The 14,412-nt window shown below is 39.5% G+C and overlaps 1 protein-coding gene across 1 annotated transcript; it reads left to right on the top strand.

Annotated features, from left to right (window-relative positions):
• The first annotated feature begins 762 nt into the window (after nt 1–762).
• LOC146372490 (uncharacterized) lies at nt 763–14,219 on the top strand. Its single transcript, XM_084953568.1, has 9 exons — nt 763–905; nt 5,102–5,241; nt 8,189–8,287; nt 8,580–8,711; nt 10,552–10,638; nt 10,729–10,770; nt 10,874–10,936; nt 11,644–11,722; nt 11,836–14,219. The coding sequence occupies exons 1-9, from the start codon at nt 836–838 to the stop codon at nt 12,240–12,242; spliced, it is 1,119 nt and encodes a 372-aa protein (XP_084809694.1). The 5' UTR covers nt 763–835; the 3' UTR covers nt 12,243–14,219.
• Nucleotides 14,220–14,412: the final 193 nt, after the last annotated feature.

Here is a 14,412-nt window from a genome sequence, read left to right as displayed (position 1 = left end):
AGCTACATTTAAACCACAAAGCTTTAATCTGCCAAGCCCAACATTGTAATTAAAGCATTTTAATGAGGGGTCCAGACACTTGGCATAACTGAATGTGTCCATCTTTTTGTTGACCGACTTTCATGAAGTTCATGTTGGTAGTTTTTGCATTGCGATGAGTACAAACAGAATAACAATTTTAAACGAAGGGAATCCTTTTGTGGAATTATGAGGGATTACATAACATCGCAATTAATATTTCATCTACTTATTTCTGAAAACATATCTGTCTGATATGTTTGTAAACTTTTATCCTAATCTTTCCTTTGTTTTCAGCATTTGCTCTTTTCTGGCTTCTCTCAACCACCCTTCCTGCAGAGTTTTTCAGAGAACCTCAGCTGTTATTTTAAGAAAATACCACCCAAATCTGTCCTTGAGGGAAAAGCATGACCTCACATTCATCCCCTGAGAGGGAAATTACCATGAACTGTCTGTCCTTCCTATTAGACCTTCTTCAGTCTACAAGGATTCCCATGTAATTGGGCCTCCCAGCGGATGTTAATATATCACCAGTGAATCTGCAGCCTGACCTTTGACTCTGAGATATTGCAGACAAGCCAAGCAGCAGGGAGAGAGCAGAAACACACTCTGAGCAGGTGAGGTGGATCAAAGGTTTTAGTCTTCTGCTTTTAGATTCAAAAAATCTACAATACTACCAGAAATACTAGTGGGATTGTTTTACAAAATACCCTTGGTTTTCAAATTCTGTTTTGCAGCCAGCAATTGTGACGGGCTCACTGTTTTCACGGGATCCTCTGTCCTGCTTGCCTTGATTTTCTAAGCAGACGTCATCGTGATGGAAACACAGCGAACGGCTGGAAGTTTTCCTGCGCTGAGCCAAACCACTGTCACAGCAAGTATAACAGGTACAAGTGTTTGGTCTCAGCTGACCGTAAGGTTCAAAGTTAATAATGTCAGTAAAGAGTGCTCCCTCCAGAATGACGCAAAGCTACATGAAAGGCTAACAATGCAAAGCGTGGATGTGCTTAGACTGTAAGCGAAGGCATATTTTACTGCTGTTCAGTTCCAGTGTGTACTAAACGCCTCTGACTGAGTCTGGCTCTGGATCTATTTTCATCCAGGCTCTTCAAACTGTTTCCTCTAATCGCTGCACATTTGAAGCAGATACATAAAGCCTCAGAGACTAACTCAGTTCTCAGAAGTCACATCAGCTGCCCAGGTGAACTCCCTTCTGCTTGCTTATTTTTCCACTGGCATTGCATGTTGTGGCACACAGAGCTCATTTCCAGCTGGGCTATTTTGGGCTCAGCTGCCAAGATTCTGATCTTTATGGGATTTTAAAACTAAACACCAGGAATGAACCTTTAAGTAAAATGAAAATCTTATGAGCTTTTAAAAACAGACTAACAGTTCTGCCAAAGAGCCACTATTTACTTTAAGTTAGTGGTTCTAAATTGCACTTTCCATGCATAATATAAACAGCGCTGACAATATCACAGTATGTTTGGCAGTTAGTCCTAGCACAGTGAGTTTGTTGAGATTTGATGGGAACTGAAAGCTTTTGCAGGTAACGCTTTGTTTTGTTCTTCTGTTATGTCCTGTTCCAGCTGTGGGAGACACATATGAGCTTACACAGTGGCTGTAAATCATGTGGCACATTTCCAGCTGCAAGAAGCTTTCATGTGAAGCGGATAAATGTCTGTTTATGAGGTGTAAATTTCAACAGTTTAGGCATTTGCAAAGCAGCTGTGTGGTCAGCAAAATGACGGACCGTCAGAGGAACTTTAATCTCCGACAGTAGATATTACATAATCCTTTTAGAGACGTCTTTGACACATTAACTGCCATCAAGAGCAATCATGATTTTATGAGAATATGATCACTTTAGACTGTAGCTCTCAAATAAAACCCACAGCCACTTTATAAGGTACACCTCTTTAACTGTTCATTAACACATATCTATTCAGCCAATCACACGGCAGCAGCTCGGTGCATTTTGGCAAGTAGACATGATCAAAATGAACTGCTGAGACTCAAACCGAGCATTAGAATCAAGCAGAAAGGTGACCTATGCGACTTTGAATGTTGGCGCCAGATAGTCTGAATAATTCAGAAACTGCTTATCTACTGGGATTTTTCCCATATGGCTTTCTCTGGAAAGGAGAAAATATCTATAGAGCGGCAGTTCTGAGCAAAAGGGCCTTGCTGATGACAGAGGTCAGAGGAGACTGGTCAGATGCAAAGGGAGCCAAAAGCAGACTCCAAAGGCAGGCGGGAATAAAACACAAAGCACTTGAATGACGGCTAGTTTGCGAACCAAAATTAAAATCTGTGAAAGAAAAACAAATGTAATCCAACTTACTGGGAATAAATGGGAGAAGACAACAGAGACTCAAAGACAAAAAGCAAAAGGAAGGCAGCACAATAGAAACTCTTTTTTTTTTTAACTAAGAGCATGAAAATAACTAACAAATCTTCTAAATAATCACAACATTGGAAAAAACTCAAATAAAGAAAGCTTGTTACATTGTTGCGTACAGTAGCTTGTTACAACCAAGCTACTGTATGCAGAAGAGCTCTGAACTTACAGTAGCAGACCACACCTTGGAGCCAAGAGCAGGAAACTGAACCACAGTTCACACAGGTTCACCAAAAACAGACAACACAAGACTGGAAAAGCATTGCCTGGTTTGATGAGTGTCAGTTTCTGTTGTTCACATGATAGGGTCAACATTTTGCATAAACAACATGAAAACATGGAGCAACCCTGCCTTATATCAACAGTTCAGGCTGCTGAACAGCTCGTTGATGTGATGGTGTGGGGGGATATTTTCTTGGCACACTTTGGGCCCCTTATTACCAACTGAGCATCGTTAAACAGCCACAGCTTACCTGAGTATTGCATGTCCATCCCTTTATAACTGCAGGGTACAATGATGGATTTATGATCTTAAACTGGTTTCCTGAACACGACAATGAGTTCTTGGTACTCAAATGGGCTCCACAGTCAGCACAACATTGCTACAACTGACCTAAAGCAGCTCTGCACCTTTTGTAGTTAATATTTTCTAGACAAAGTGCTTTACAGTTTCAAATAAAACACAAGGCACAGCAAATCACAAAGGTTTTAAAGCCATGTGAGTTGCATCTGATCTGGAACAAAAGCAATTTATGAATAAATTTGCAATTAAGATTTTCGAGAAATGCAATGTCTCAGTGATTCTGACTTTAATCAGAAGAAAACTATGTCTTAAATTAAAGTATCTGCCAAGTTGCGAAATATTCCAAGACTTTCACTCATTCGAAGCGTGATTCAAAGCTCTTGGGAAAAGATTCCGGTCTACGTTATCAAACACCGCTTAAGTCAGAAGCTGCTAAGAGCAGAAGAGCAAGTGTGATTAAAAAGATGTCGGACCCTGAAGTGAATATTGGATTTCATGGGCTGTAAAGTACATAACATTCACAGATGTCTGTTATCTGAGCCAACAGAAGCAACATATTTATAAGTTCTGATCTTATCCAGTTCTCTTTTTTTAATGATGCTATGACTACTCAGCACTGGTATTTTCCTACGGTGTAAATCAAAGTACGATAGCCTGTGTTAGCTGGGAAATTGTTACCAAGCACCCCGATGAAGGCTACAAGTTGAAACGGGCTGGTCAAGCAGCAAAGTTTATACCACGAGTGTTGCAGGAGCTTCGACTTCTTTAGAGGACCAAAACTACCAAATTCTCACAAGAAAACTATAAATCAGAACTGATGAGTTCATGAAGTGTGACACAGATTGGTAGTTCAACTTTTATTTGCCAGTGTAGCTATAAGTTCTAAATGTCATCCACTGTAGCCGTTTATAGCTGGAATGTGTGTCTTCAAATGAACACATAGAAATAAAAAATGAATATAGAAGACTTGCACACAAGCTGGTGAAGTGAAAGCTCCTTATTGATTTGATATGTAAAGAAACCCAACGCACCTTTCCTAGAGGCCTGAGCATGTCAGTGCAGGGGTTGATCTGACCGTGTCAGCAGAAATAGTCCATTGACAACAACAGAGAGGTGAGGCATTTCTATACCAACGGCAGTGAAAGCTACCTGGACAATTCTGCTAACATGCTTCCTGTTTTGTTGTGATGCACTTTGTGATCTTTGTCTCAAAAGGTCATATAGAAATAAAATTTTACTTACTTATATTGCTTAATTTATGTCACCCATAGGGCATGAGTGGAGACTGAGTGGAGAGTCAGTCATGTGCTATGGGCTTCACGGTCACCAAATGTCAGCCCAGCTAGACACTGGGCAGGTTTCTGGGCTGATCTCTTGAGAAAAATATCCTGCAGTCCAGCATCAAATCAAGCCATCAGATAGCTGCGGCTCCCTAAGCCTGGTTCTGCCAGAGGTTAAAAGGAAGTTTTTCCTTCCCACTGTCGCCAAGGGCTTGTTAGAAGGGTCATCAGCTGCTTTGGGTTTTCTCTGTATTATTGTCGATTGTTTACTTTAACATATAAAACACCTTGAGGCAACTGTTGTTGTGATTTGGAACTATAGAAATAAAACTGAATTGAGCTGAATTGTGTTGATTTCCCTTTAATTTGTTGCCAGTCTGTAGCTTTGTGTCGGTCTGTTTGTGTTCACCTTCGAACTAAACAGTGACTAAAATCCCGTAAAACTGTTACGTGACGCAAATGAAGCCGTTTAGGAGTCGACCTTTGCTACAGTCACACTTTTGCATTATTGCTAAATTACCTGTTTCATGTTGGGAAATGGATTGAAACACTGACTCGGCATCAGTTAGATGCTTGCTCTGCAGTTTGCTTACACACAAGGAACGCCCTGTGTAAACATACTCATGCTTTTAGATACATACACACAAATATTTACTCATATAAACCACAAATACTGCAATCTTTGTAAACACATGATTTAAAGGCGTGCAGACATCAAATACACAAATACACATAGGTTTTAGTGAAATTGTGATACACAAACATTATCCTAAATCCGTTAATTAACCAAAATATACACATGTAAGAATTTCCGTGCTCTCACACAAATTCATCCTCATAATAATTTGACCCTTTATGTCCTCTCTTCGTGGTTCCCAGGGGCTACCATGGTATCCATGGATACTATGTCTCGTTTCCACGGGGAAGGAGTTCGCTACAAAGCCAAGCTGATTGGCATGGACCCAGTACCTGACGCCCTCGGAGAAAAGATGTGCAGAGACTCCATGATGAAACTAAAGGTAGTAAACTGACTTCTGTCTGCTCTTGATTAAACTGGTTGATTTCCTGTAAGATCAATCTTCATTTTTTCACTTTATCAGAGAAAAAAATCAAAGATAAACACCAGACGTTTAAGATTTCATGACTGCTGAGATTAATGTTATCATTTGGAGGTACTTGTATTTCACAGACCAATATTTTTTTAAGCATCACAGCAAATGTATTTAAAAGCTACGTCAAGATCTGGGAGGATATATTTTTTCTGTCCTTCTGTCCATTTCGGTCAGTGCTCAGATGTCTCAATATCTAATGGAGGATTTGCATGAAAGTTATCACAGACATTTTTGGTTCCAAGATAAAAATGAAAAATAAGAAAGTCCTTGTTGTCTTGTGGTGACCCTTCCATCTAAAAAGAAAATAATAAATCTTTAAAGTAAGTTAGGTGACAAGCAACAGAAAAGAAAACCATGTGCTATACTGTACTTAAAGATCCCAATCTAAATCCCAATCTTAAGTATTCAGATTCAGTAGTGTTGACAGTTAGAACTTACTTTCTTTCTTCTGTTTTAGTTTTTTAACCATAGACTGTATATAAAAGAAGGCCAAAGCCACTACACCGTTTGGTTTACTGACTCCGTTTTTGACTTGAGCTCTGCAGGTCATTATAAAGATCTGCCTTGCTTTTAAAGTGAAAACAAAACACCACATGTGTTAAGGTTAATTTACACCTCAGAGCCCTACTCTAAAAAACTGTCACAGCGAAAGAAAAGACATTCAACTGGCGGTTCAATTACAACTCAAACATTACATTACATTACATATAACATTACAGCTAACAAAGGCAGCTAGCCAACAAAGAAGAGCCACTCAGTGCTTCAGAGACAGAGAGTGAAAGTGGACAGTGTATCCATTTTTTTGTTTTTTAACATAAAACCCATCTGTGAAGCCGGGGGCAGTACAGAAAGGACTCCCTTAGACTGCTTTTTAGTTTCAGTTTCCTTGTTTTCCACTGAGATATCAGTGTTATTAGTTAGCTAAATGTAAGTCTTTTAGCAGCAACACATCTGTACTGGCATGTGACGGTGCTGCACAGGCTCTAAAAACTAACTTTAACCACTTAAATCCAGCTCCATGCAGAGTGTTAAATCTATGGTTATTTTTAGAGGAAGCCTCTGTGATGTAAGTTAACACGTATTGTTTCATGCACATTTTTTATGCACAGTCTATGATGAGTCATACGTAGGAAAAGCTCCTGATTGCTGTTTGTTTCAGTGGAAGAGCATGCATCAGTGAGTTCAGATCTTAAAGTTTTTCTTTGTGTTCGAGTTTATTTGCTAACTACAAGGTTTTAAATACTCACAGACTGCAGACTGAAAACTGTCAGAAACAGACTCGATGTGTAGTTTTTGGACCTTTGTAGACCTTTCTGATGGCATTTGAATTTGACAAAGCATTATTATTAAATATTTTTAAAAAGAAACTCTTCCTTAACACAGTTAACCCTATGTTTGATGAATGAGCAGTGTCTTTGTTTTTTCAGAAAAAAAATGAGTTGTGGGAACATTCCTGCTGGGGAAAAATGGCTTGTAATGCCTCTGACATCCTGTTGACTCCTGACGTGTTCTTCTAATCTCAAAGGACTTTGCATGATGCAGTGAGAGTTTGTTTGGAGGAGCGCGCCACAGCTTTTTTAAAAAGTCAAAAAAGGGGGGAAACAATAATAAACGTTAAACAGACACGGTCCACGGGGAACGGACAGAGCGAGGTCACAATCACTCAAAATTGTAATCACACTTGTGCAACCTGTCAAGACCGTCAGTGTCAGCATGCATCTAATGTAGTGTGAATAACTTTAAACTGCAATCAGCGATCACACACACACTGCTTTGAATATAAATGTTTATACCATACACAATACATTACAACACAGTTAGAAGAAACACACTACAGCAGTGGTGTGAGTCACCGATCGCAGTCACAGGAAGGACATCACAGTAACAAGTATAAAAATACAGACGGCAGGAGCCAAACCACAAATCACTCAGCAAATAGAATCAAAGACTGAACTTTGTGCAGGTAACTGTGGAGTAGCTCAGGATGTGTTTGACACAGATCTGACTGCTGTGAAGGCCAATTCAGGGTTTCTGGGTCATTGTTTGAGGGCAACTGCAGAAGAGCAGCTTTGCATTTGAATACTGTAAGCTGTGTACAGTACTGTGCAAAGGTCTCGAGCCATGCCTGATGTTTGTCAAGACCAGTTTTAAAAAACCGTGAGAAATATCTGGCTGCTTGGAAGTGTGACTGAAGACTTTTGCACAGTATACTTGTTGCATGTTTTGAGACCTATATATTTTATACAATTTAAATATAATAATTTATCAATAAAATGTGTATAATGTTGAGAAGAGGACACCTTTATGAAATATAATATAAAAAGCAACGTTCTGCTGTGAAACCTGCGAAAACCACCCAAACCACACACTCAGCAATAGCACAATAGCAGCTTCCAGTAGGAAAAAGTGCTTAGAAAACCTACCCAGATCGATTGGGACTGAAACAGATCCACTGCCAATGTTTTTGTGGCTGTAAATCATGGATTAAAACAATTTCACAAAGTAAACCATCAAAGAAAGCACTTGCTTTTTTGTTAGCAGCAATAATCTGTACATCCTGGTTTGTAAGAGGTCCTTTCAGCGGACCACTTCTGGCTGCAGATACAATGTTCCCTCCGGCTGTCCCGGCATGCTTACTGGTGGTGTTACATCAATCGTAGACACAATGACTGTGAAATACGTCAGAACTGCTCTGTCGGTTAATTAGTTTAGCTTTACTCCTTAATGTGAGATTCATCTCGCTTTTTATGTGTGCTCTGACTTATCTCATTGGAATATATGTCTGTCATTTCATGTTTACTTCTTATTCAGCTCACCTGTGCTGTGCTGTTGTGTGAATGTGTGTGTGCTAAAGGGCTTTGAGGTAGCAGGAAGGAAACAGGGAATCCACAAGAGGAGAATTTGGTTGAAAATTTCCTCCAGTGGCTTGAAAATTCTGGATGAAAGGACCGGGGTGAGTCAAGCAAGGGATTTCCCAACATGTGTTGTGTTGTCCTCAAATTGTAGCGCCCCCTTTAGGTTGATAGTTAGTCTTAAAATGACTGTGATTCTTCAGTGGACAGTTCATGCTTGGATTGCATAATAAAAGTATTTTATTACACTGCAGTTTTTTTTCCAAAACTGGAAAATCTTAAGAGGTGGAGATGATATTTACACAACTGCTGAGGATCAGTATCATAAAGCTGTTCTTATTTTGGTGGTTAGAGTTTCTTGTATAATAAATAAAAGATAAATCCTCATTTCAGGCTGTTCTTCACGACCATGAGAGGAGCAGGATCAGCTCTTTGACCAAAGATGAGTCTGACCCCAGAGCTCTGGCTTACATCTACCAGCATCAAGACAACTACATCCTCTTCTACATCAAGATGGCTAACCTGGTAACAAAACACAGTACTAAAGCAGAAACAGGTGGTGTTATTAAATACTGCTAATACTGATGCTAATACTGCTAATACTGCCACATAACATATAAACATTTAATAGATTATTATATAAAAATGAATTATTTAATAAGTCATTTATAAGCAAAAGTGTTTACCATAACTCCTCCAGTGGGCACATATAGCAAGTATAGTTGTTTAAGCACATAAAAAAAATACTGAGCCACCGCAATGCAATTTAATGCTGACATGATTTATCAGCATTATTTAACTTCATTTAACCATCAAACCATCCATTCTCTTCAGCTTATCAGGGTCACAGGGGGGCTGGACCCTATCCCAGCTGTCAATAGTGAGAGGCGGGGTACAGAATGGACCAGTAACCTTCTGATATATTAAAAAAATTTAATGAAATTCAAATGAATTCAATTTTATTTATACAGCGCCAAATCACAACAACAGTCGCCTCAAGGTGCTTTATATTGTAAGGTAGACCCTACAATAATACATACAGAGAAAAACCCAAGAATCATATGACTCCTATGAGCAAGCGCTTTGGCGACAGTGGGAAGGAAAAACTCCCTTTAAACAGGAAGAAACCTCCAGCAGAGCCAGGCTCAATGAAAATATACATTTTCATGCAGGAGGCATTTTTGTGCAATTTACTGCTCACAATAGCAGTGCATGTTTGACAGATTCAGTCTGGACGGAGGAGAGAAACCTCAATTTCTGTGCAGTGTATTTATCTGTGTAGCATTAAAGTTCATTCTAAATAAATACAGTTAGCTTGCTCGAGCAGCATTCTAAACAGCTGGTCCGAAACTGTTTTTATCATTTACGGAATATTTCAAAATTCAGACTAATGATGTCAAAGCCTGAACTTGAGATGATTATTCATGCTTTTATTTCCTCCTGTTTAGACTACTGTAGTTGTGTCTTTTTACTTGTTTTAACAAATCAGCCTTAAATCGTCTTCAGACTGTGCAGAATGCTGCAGCCCGTCTCTTAACAGGCACCAAGAGAAGATCTCATATTACTCCAGTTTTAGCCTCCCTTCACTGGTTGCCTGTAAGTTTTAGGTTTCATTTTAAAATTTTAGTTCTAACCTTTAGGGCCCTACATGGTCAAGCTCCCCAATATTTATCTGACCTGCTGAAACCACATTCATCTTCTCGAGCTTTAACCCTCTCAAGGCAGGCGTTGCCGATTTGCAACAGTTAAAAACTAACAACCTGATTACCCCACATACGTATTTTATGAGGTTTTTTTTACTCAGAAGTACCACTGCAGGACTTGGTTGTGCATTAGCAACAAAAAGTTTAATTTGAGCCTGAGAGGGTTAAGCTCATTAGATCAGAGACTGCTGGTGGTACCGCGCACTCGTTTTAAAACTCATGGTGATCGTGCCTTTCAGACTGTGGCACCACGGTTGTGGAATTCTCTTCCACTGTCTCTACGCTGCACGGACTCCATTGATTCTTTTAAAAAAAACTGCTGAAGATATTTTTATTTAGAAAAGCATTTGAATAATTTCCTCCTATGTTGTTTTTATTGTTTTATTGTTTTACATTGCTGTTTTATTTACTGTTACATTGTTTTATATTTCCATTTCTTGTGTTGTAAAGCACTTTGTGATTTTTATCTGTGAAAAGCGCTATATAAATACATTTTACTTACTTACTTACATTCTCCTAAAAAAACAGGCAAGGAAAGCAAACTTTAAAAAGCCAGCTCATCGTGAACGTGAATGGTTGTCACTATAGTTTGTTTTGCATGTGGCTGCATTGGCCTGTTAAGAGTTTGCACAGCAGAAAGATGTTTTATCTGTGTCTCTCAGGCACATCCAGTGTTCCTCGACATCCAGGAAGTTTGTCAGCATGTGGACCAAGAGATCTTGCAGCAGCCTGCAGAGACACCAACACAAGTCAGAAAGAAGTTTTTTTTTGTCCCTGTGCTTTTGGTTGGTTTATTTGTTAGCTTTCACTCACCACTGTTGGGTTTTTTTCTGTTTCAGGGCGCTTCTTTACTGGTTCTACACAAGAGCTCAGCAGCAGAGGTTCATTATTTTTAATCATCTTCACTTTTTTCTAAATGAAGGTGATCCCAAATTTAAAGAAAACATTTCTGTGTTTTTATACATGGACTTGCTTACTTTACAGGAACCAGCTCTTGAAGATCTGTTCAGCCCACGGCCAGATGTTTCATCACAGCAGACAAAGCAGGTATAAAACAACAATACAAGTTTTTATGTGAGATAACAGCCATATTTCACATGAAATAGCTGACAAAAGCAAGTGTCCAAAGTTGGGTTGAAATGGTAGGAGGCTAAGCAGCAGTGTCTCCCAGTTTCCGATTTTTCCCGGGGGATCCTGAAGTTGTCCCAGATTAGATATGCGATCTCTCCAGTTGGTTGTGGTTTTACCCTGGGGTCTCCAAACCTCCAAAGGGAGGCTTGTCCGAACTCCTCGTCCCCTCTCTCAGGCTGAGCGCAGCCTGCCTGAGGAGGAAAGTCATTTTAGACACTTGGGTTCATGACCTTACTCTTTTGGTTATTCGTGACTATTTTTAGTTTAGTTTATATTATTTTCACAGTTAGTTTCTTTAATAAATTGTGATTTTATAGTGCTATATGTATACATCTTTCTTGTATACTTGTATATGATATTATTTGTATGTTATATTTTTACAGGTGCTCAGTGTGTTTAAGTTTAACTTTTTAACTAAAGTCTAGCTTTTATCCTAATTAATAATTTTTTTCACCCCCAGTGTCACTTATTAGTTTAGTTGTAGCTCATTATAATAGCTTTGGTGCAGCATTATGGAATCTCGCAAAATAAGACGATTGTAATACAACTACACTTCTGTCTCCTGACTTTTAGGTAACATGTAGGTGAGAATTTATATTTTATTCTCTCCTTGTTTCTGCCAGCAGCCCTCGTCCACCATTGAGCTGATGGAAGTGTTTTTGACCCCACTGGAGGAGCCTCTGGCACAAACTCAGATCCCAGGTATCAGTAAACATAAGGACGCTTTCCTCTTAAAAACAGCAGATTTGTAATAACAGTACACCTCATAGTGTAGCGCTTTTTGAAAAACAAAAACTATTTTTCTTCTCCGTCAGAGCCTCCACAGCAACAGCAAGTGCTCTCCAGCTCGCAGATTCTCTCTATGTTCCCCACACATCCTGTAGGTGGCTCTCCATACTCATCCCCCACATACCCTCCAGCCAGCATGCCTTGGGGCCAGCAGGCGCTTCCAGGAAACCAGTGGGCGGCCCCATGGCCCACTGCGCCTGGCAACATTTCACCATGGGCACCACCAGGTGTCACAGTATCCCCTACATTAAGCCAGGCTCCCAGCATGGCCAACCCTCTGCCGGGTTTCATGATGGGAGGAAACGCAGCCCCTACGCCCTCTGGTGTTAACAGCTACTCCACCCCTTTAAACTCCTTAAACTCCACCCCTACAGGAACAACAGCAGCGCCACTGTCAGTGTCCTCACCCTTGGAGAACCCCCCCCGCCTTTGAAATGAGTGTAGAAATATGAATTTATTGAGTTCATGTTTTGTTTTTAGAATTTTTAGTAAAAGAAAACACCACCACACACCTACAATGAAGCTCTAAATTATAGCACCAATATTCTTATATCATTAATTTTCTTATATATTTAACTACTTCATGGGCTGCCATGAGATGAGAGGTGGACAGGTTTCATGTCCTTCACAGGGGCTAACAGAGATAGACAGACAACAGTTCATGCTCATATCCACACCTACAGCTGATTTAGAGTCACCTGTAAACCTAAACCGACTCTAGAAGCCAGAGAACCCATAGAGAACCACACAGGCACGACCGTGAGCACGCAAACGCCACTCAGAAAGCCCCCAGACTGAGCCTGAATCCTCTTGCTGTGAGCCAACAGTGTTGACTCATCCACCAATATTGTAAACTGAAGTACAGTTATGGTACAAAGTTCACATCCACTCAGCATGGGCATGAATATTGTGGTAATTTGGAGGTTTTAATCATTTATTTGAACAAGAATTGCGTGCACAAGTTTGAATTTATTTTGGGGGTGGGTTTCAAAAATATACATACACAACCATTAATATTTGGTGAAACGTTCCTTAGCAGGTTGCACCTCAATCAGACCCTTTTGGTAGCCATCATCAAGCATTTGGCATAATTCTGCCTGGACATTTAACCATTCTTCTTGGCAGAATTCATAGACTTCAGAGTTCAGTTAATTTTGTTCGTTTCCTGGCATGGATCCACCTGTTGAGTGTCGTCCGCATATTTTCAATAGGGTTGAGGTCAGGGCTTTGGGAAGGTCATTCCAGAGGCTTTAGTTAGCCTGCTTTATCCATTAGGATCATTGTCCTGTTGGAACATCCAGTTGTGTCCAAGTTTCAAGCATCTAACTGTTGATTAGAGATTAATTTGATGAGCTCAGAGGTAGTACTTCTCCTTCATTATTCAATCCACTTTGTGTAATGTACCAGTACCATTTGCAGCAAAACAGCCCCAGAGCATGATGCTACCACCACCATGCTTGACAGCTGGTACAGTGTTATTAGGCATGAAAGCCTCACAAACATGCCTCTTGTCATTTGGCAAAAAAGCTCAATCTTTGTCTCATTTGACCATAAAACTTTTCTCCAGAAGCTGTTTGGCTTGTCCATATGGGCAACTGCAAATTTCAGTTGAGGTTGAAGTTGCCAGTTTTGGAGCATTAGCTTCTTTCTTGATCAATACCCTCTCAGACAGCAATACTCACTTTACTGTGGACAGTGATGCTGCTGTTCCAGACGTTTGCAGTTCATGGCAGGCTTGAGCCTTTTCCTTTCATCTGAGGGTGACAGTTTGGGTCTTCGTTAGACCTTCACAAAGGGATGATCCTGGAATCTCAAGTTAGAAATGCCCCATTAAAAGTCTGGAATAGCCTCCAGAAAGCCCCAACTTTAAACTTCTTGAAAAGTTATGGACTACTCTTAAAATCCAGATCTTTGAACTCTTGTAGCTCAACATGGCAACAGCAAATAAAGAAATAAATATTACAATACTATTACTAACATTAATAAAAGCTTAAACAGACTAACAAACAAACTGTACAATTTTTATTTCTAATGAATATGTAATAAAATGTTTGTGCTGAACAGTGAAATCTGTCAATAAATGCTCAGAACTTCCAACTTTATTTTTTCATACAAATCCTGTAGTCTGTAAATTTATGAGGACTTGATGTTGATCACTTACTATGTTCAGTTTTTTAAACAGGACTTTTTGAAATGGACTGTTTAACCATTTGATTTGTGAAATTTGCTGATATCAAATAAATTCCAACTTTCTGTCTTGTTAAAAGGGATTTTGGGGAAGTTTTTTCTCCTTCTAAATCAGAGTTTGAGGAAGTCTAATTTACACAATATAAAATCTTTTTAAGAAACTTGTGACTTCCTCAGATTTTGGCTATGAAAAGACGGCTGACTACATGACATGTACATGATGAATAAATTACATAACATACGAGGAAACCCCCACTCTTACTTCACTAAAATTCTCGTCCTTTCATGTATTTTTCAACGTCTCCTCGTCTAAATAAGGTTATTTTATTCTTTCCTGCCTTAATTAATTTGCTTTTCTTCACTTCATGCACTCGCACATAATCAAACACAAAGAGTTGATCAACAAAAGCACACAG

The sequence above is a fragment of the Perissodus microlepis genome, chromosome 15 (genome assembly GCF_051167445.1).
Source record: "Perissodus microlepis isolate ML-2025 ecotype Zambia chromosome 15, ASM5116744v1, whole genome shotgun sequence".
Lineage (NCBI taxonomy): Eukaryota > Metazoa > Chordata > Actinopteri > Cichliformes > Cichlidae > Perissodus > Perissodus microlepis.
This window is presented reverse-complemented; position numbering and strand designations above follow the sequence as displayed.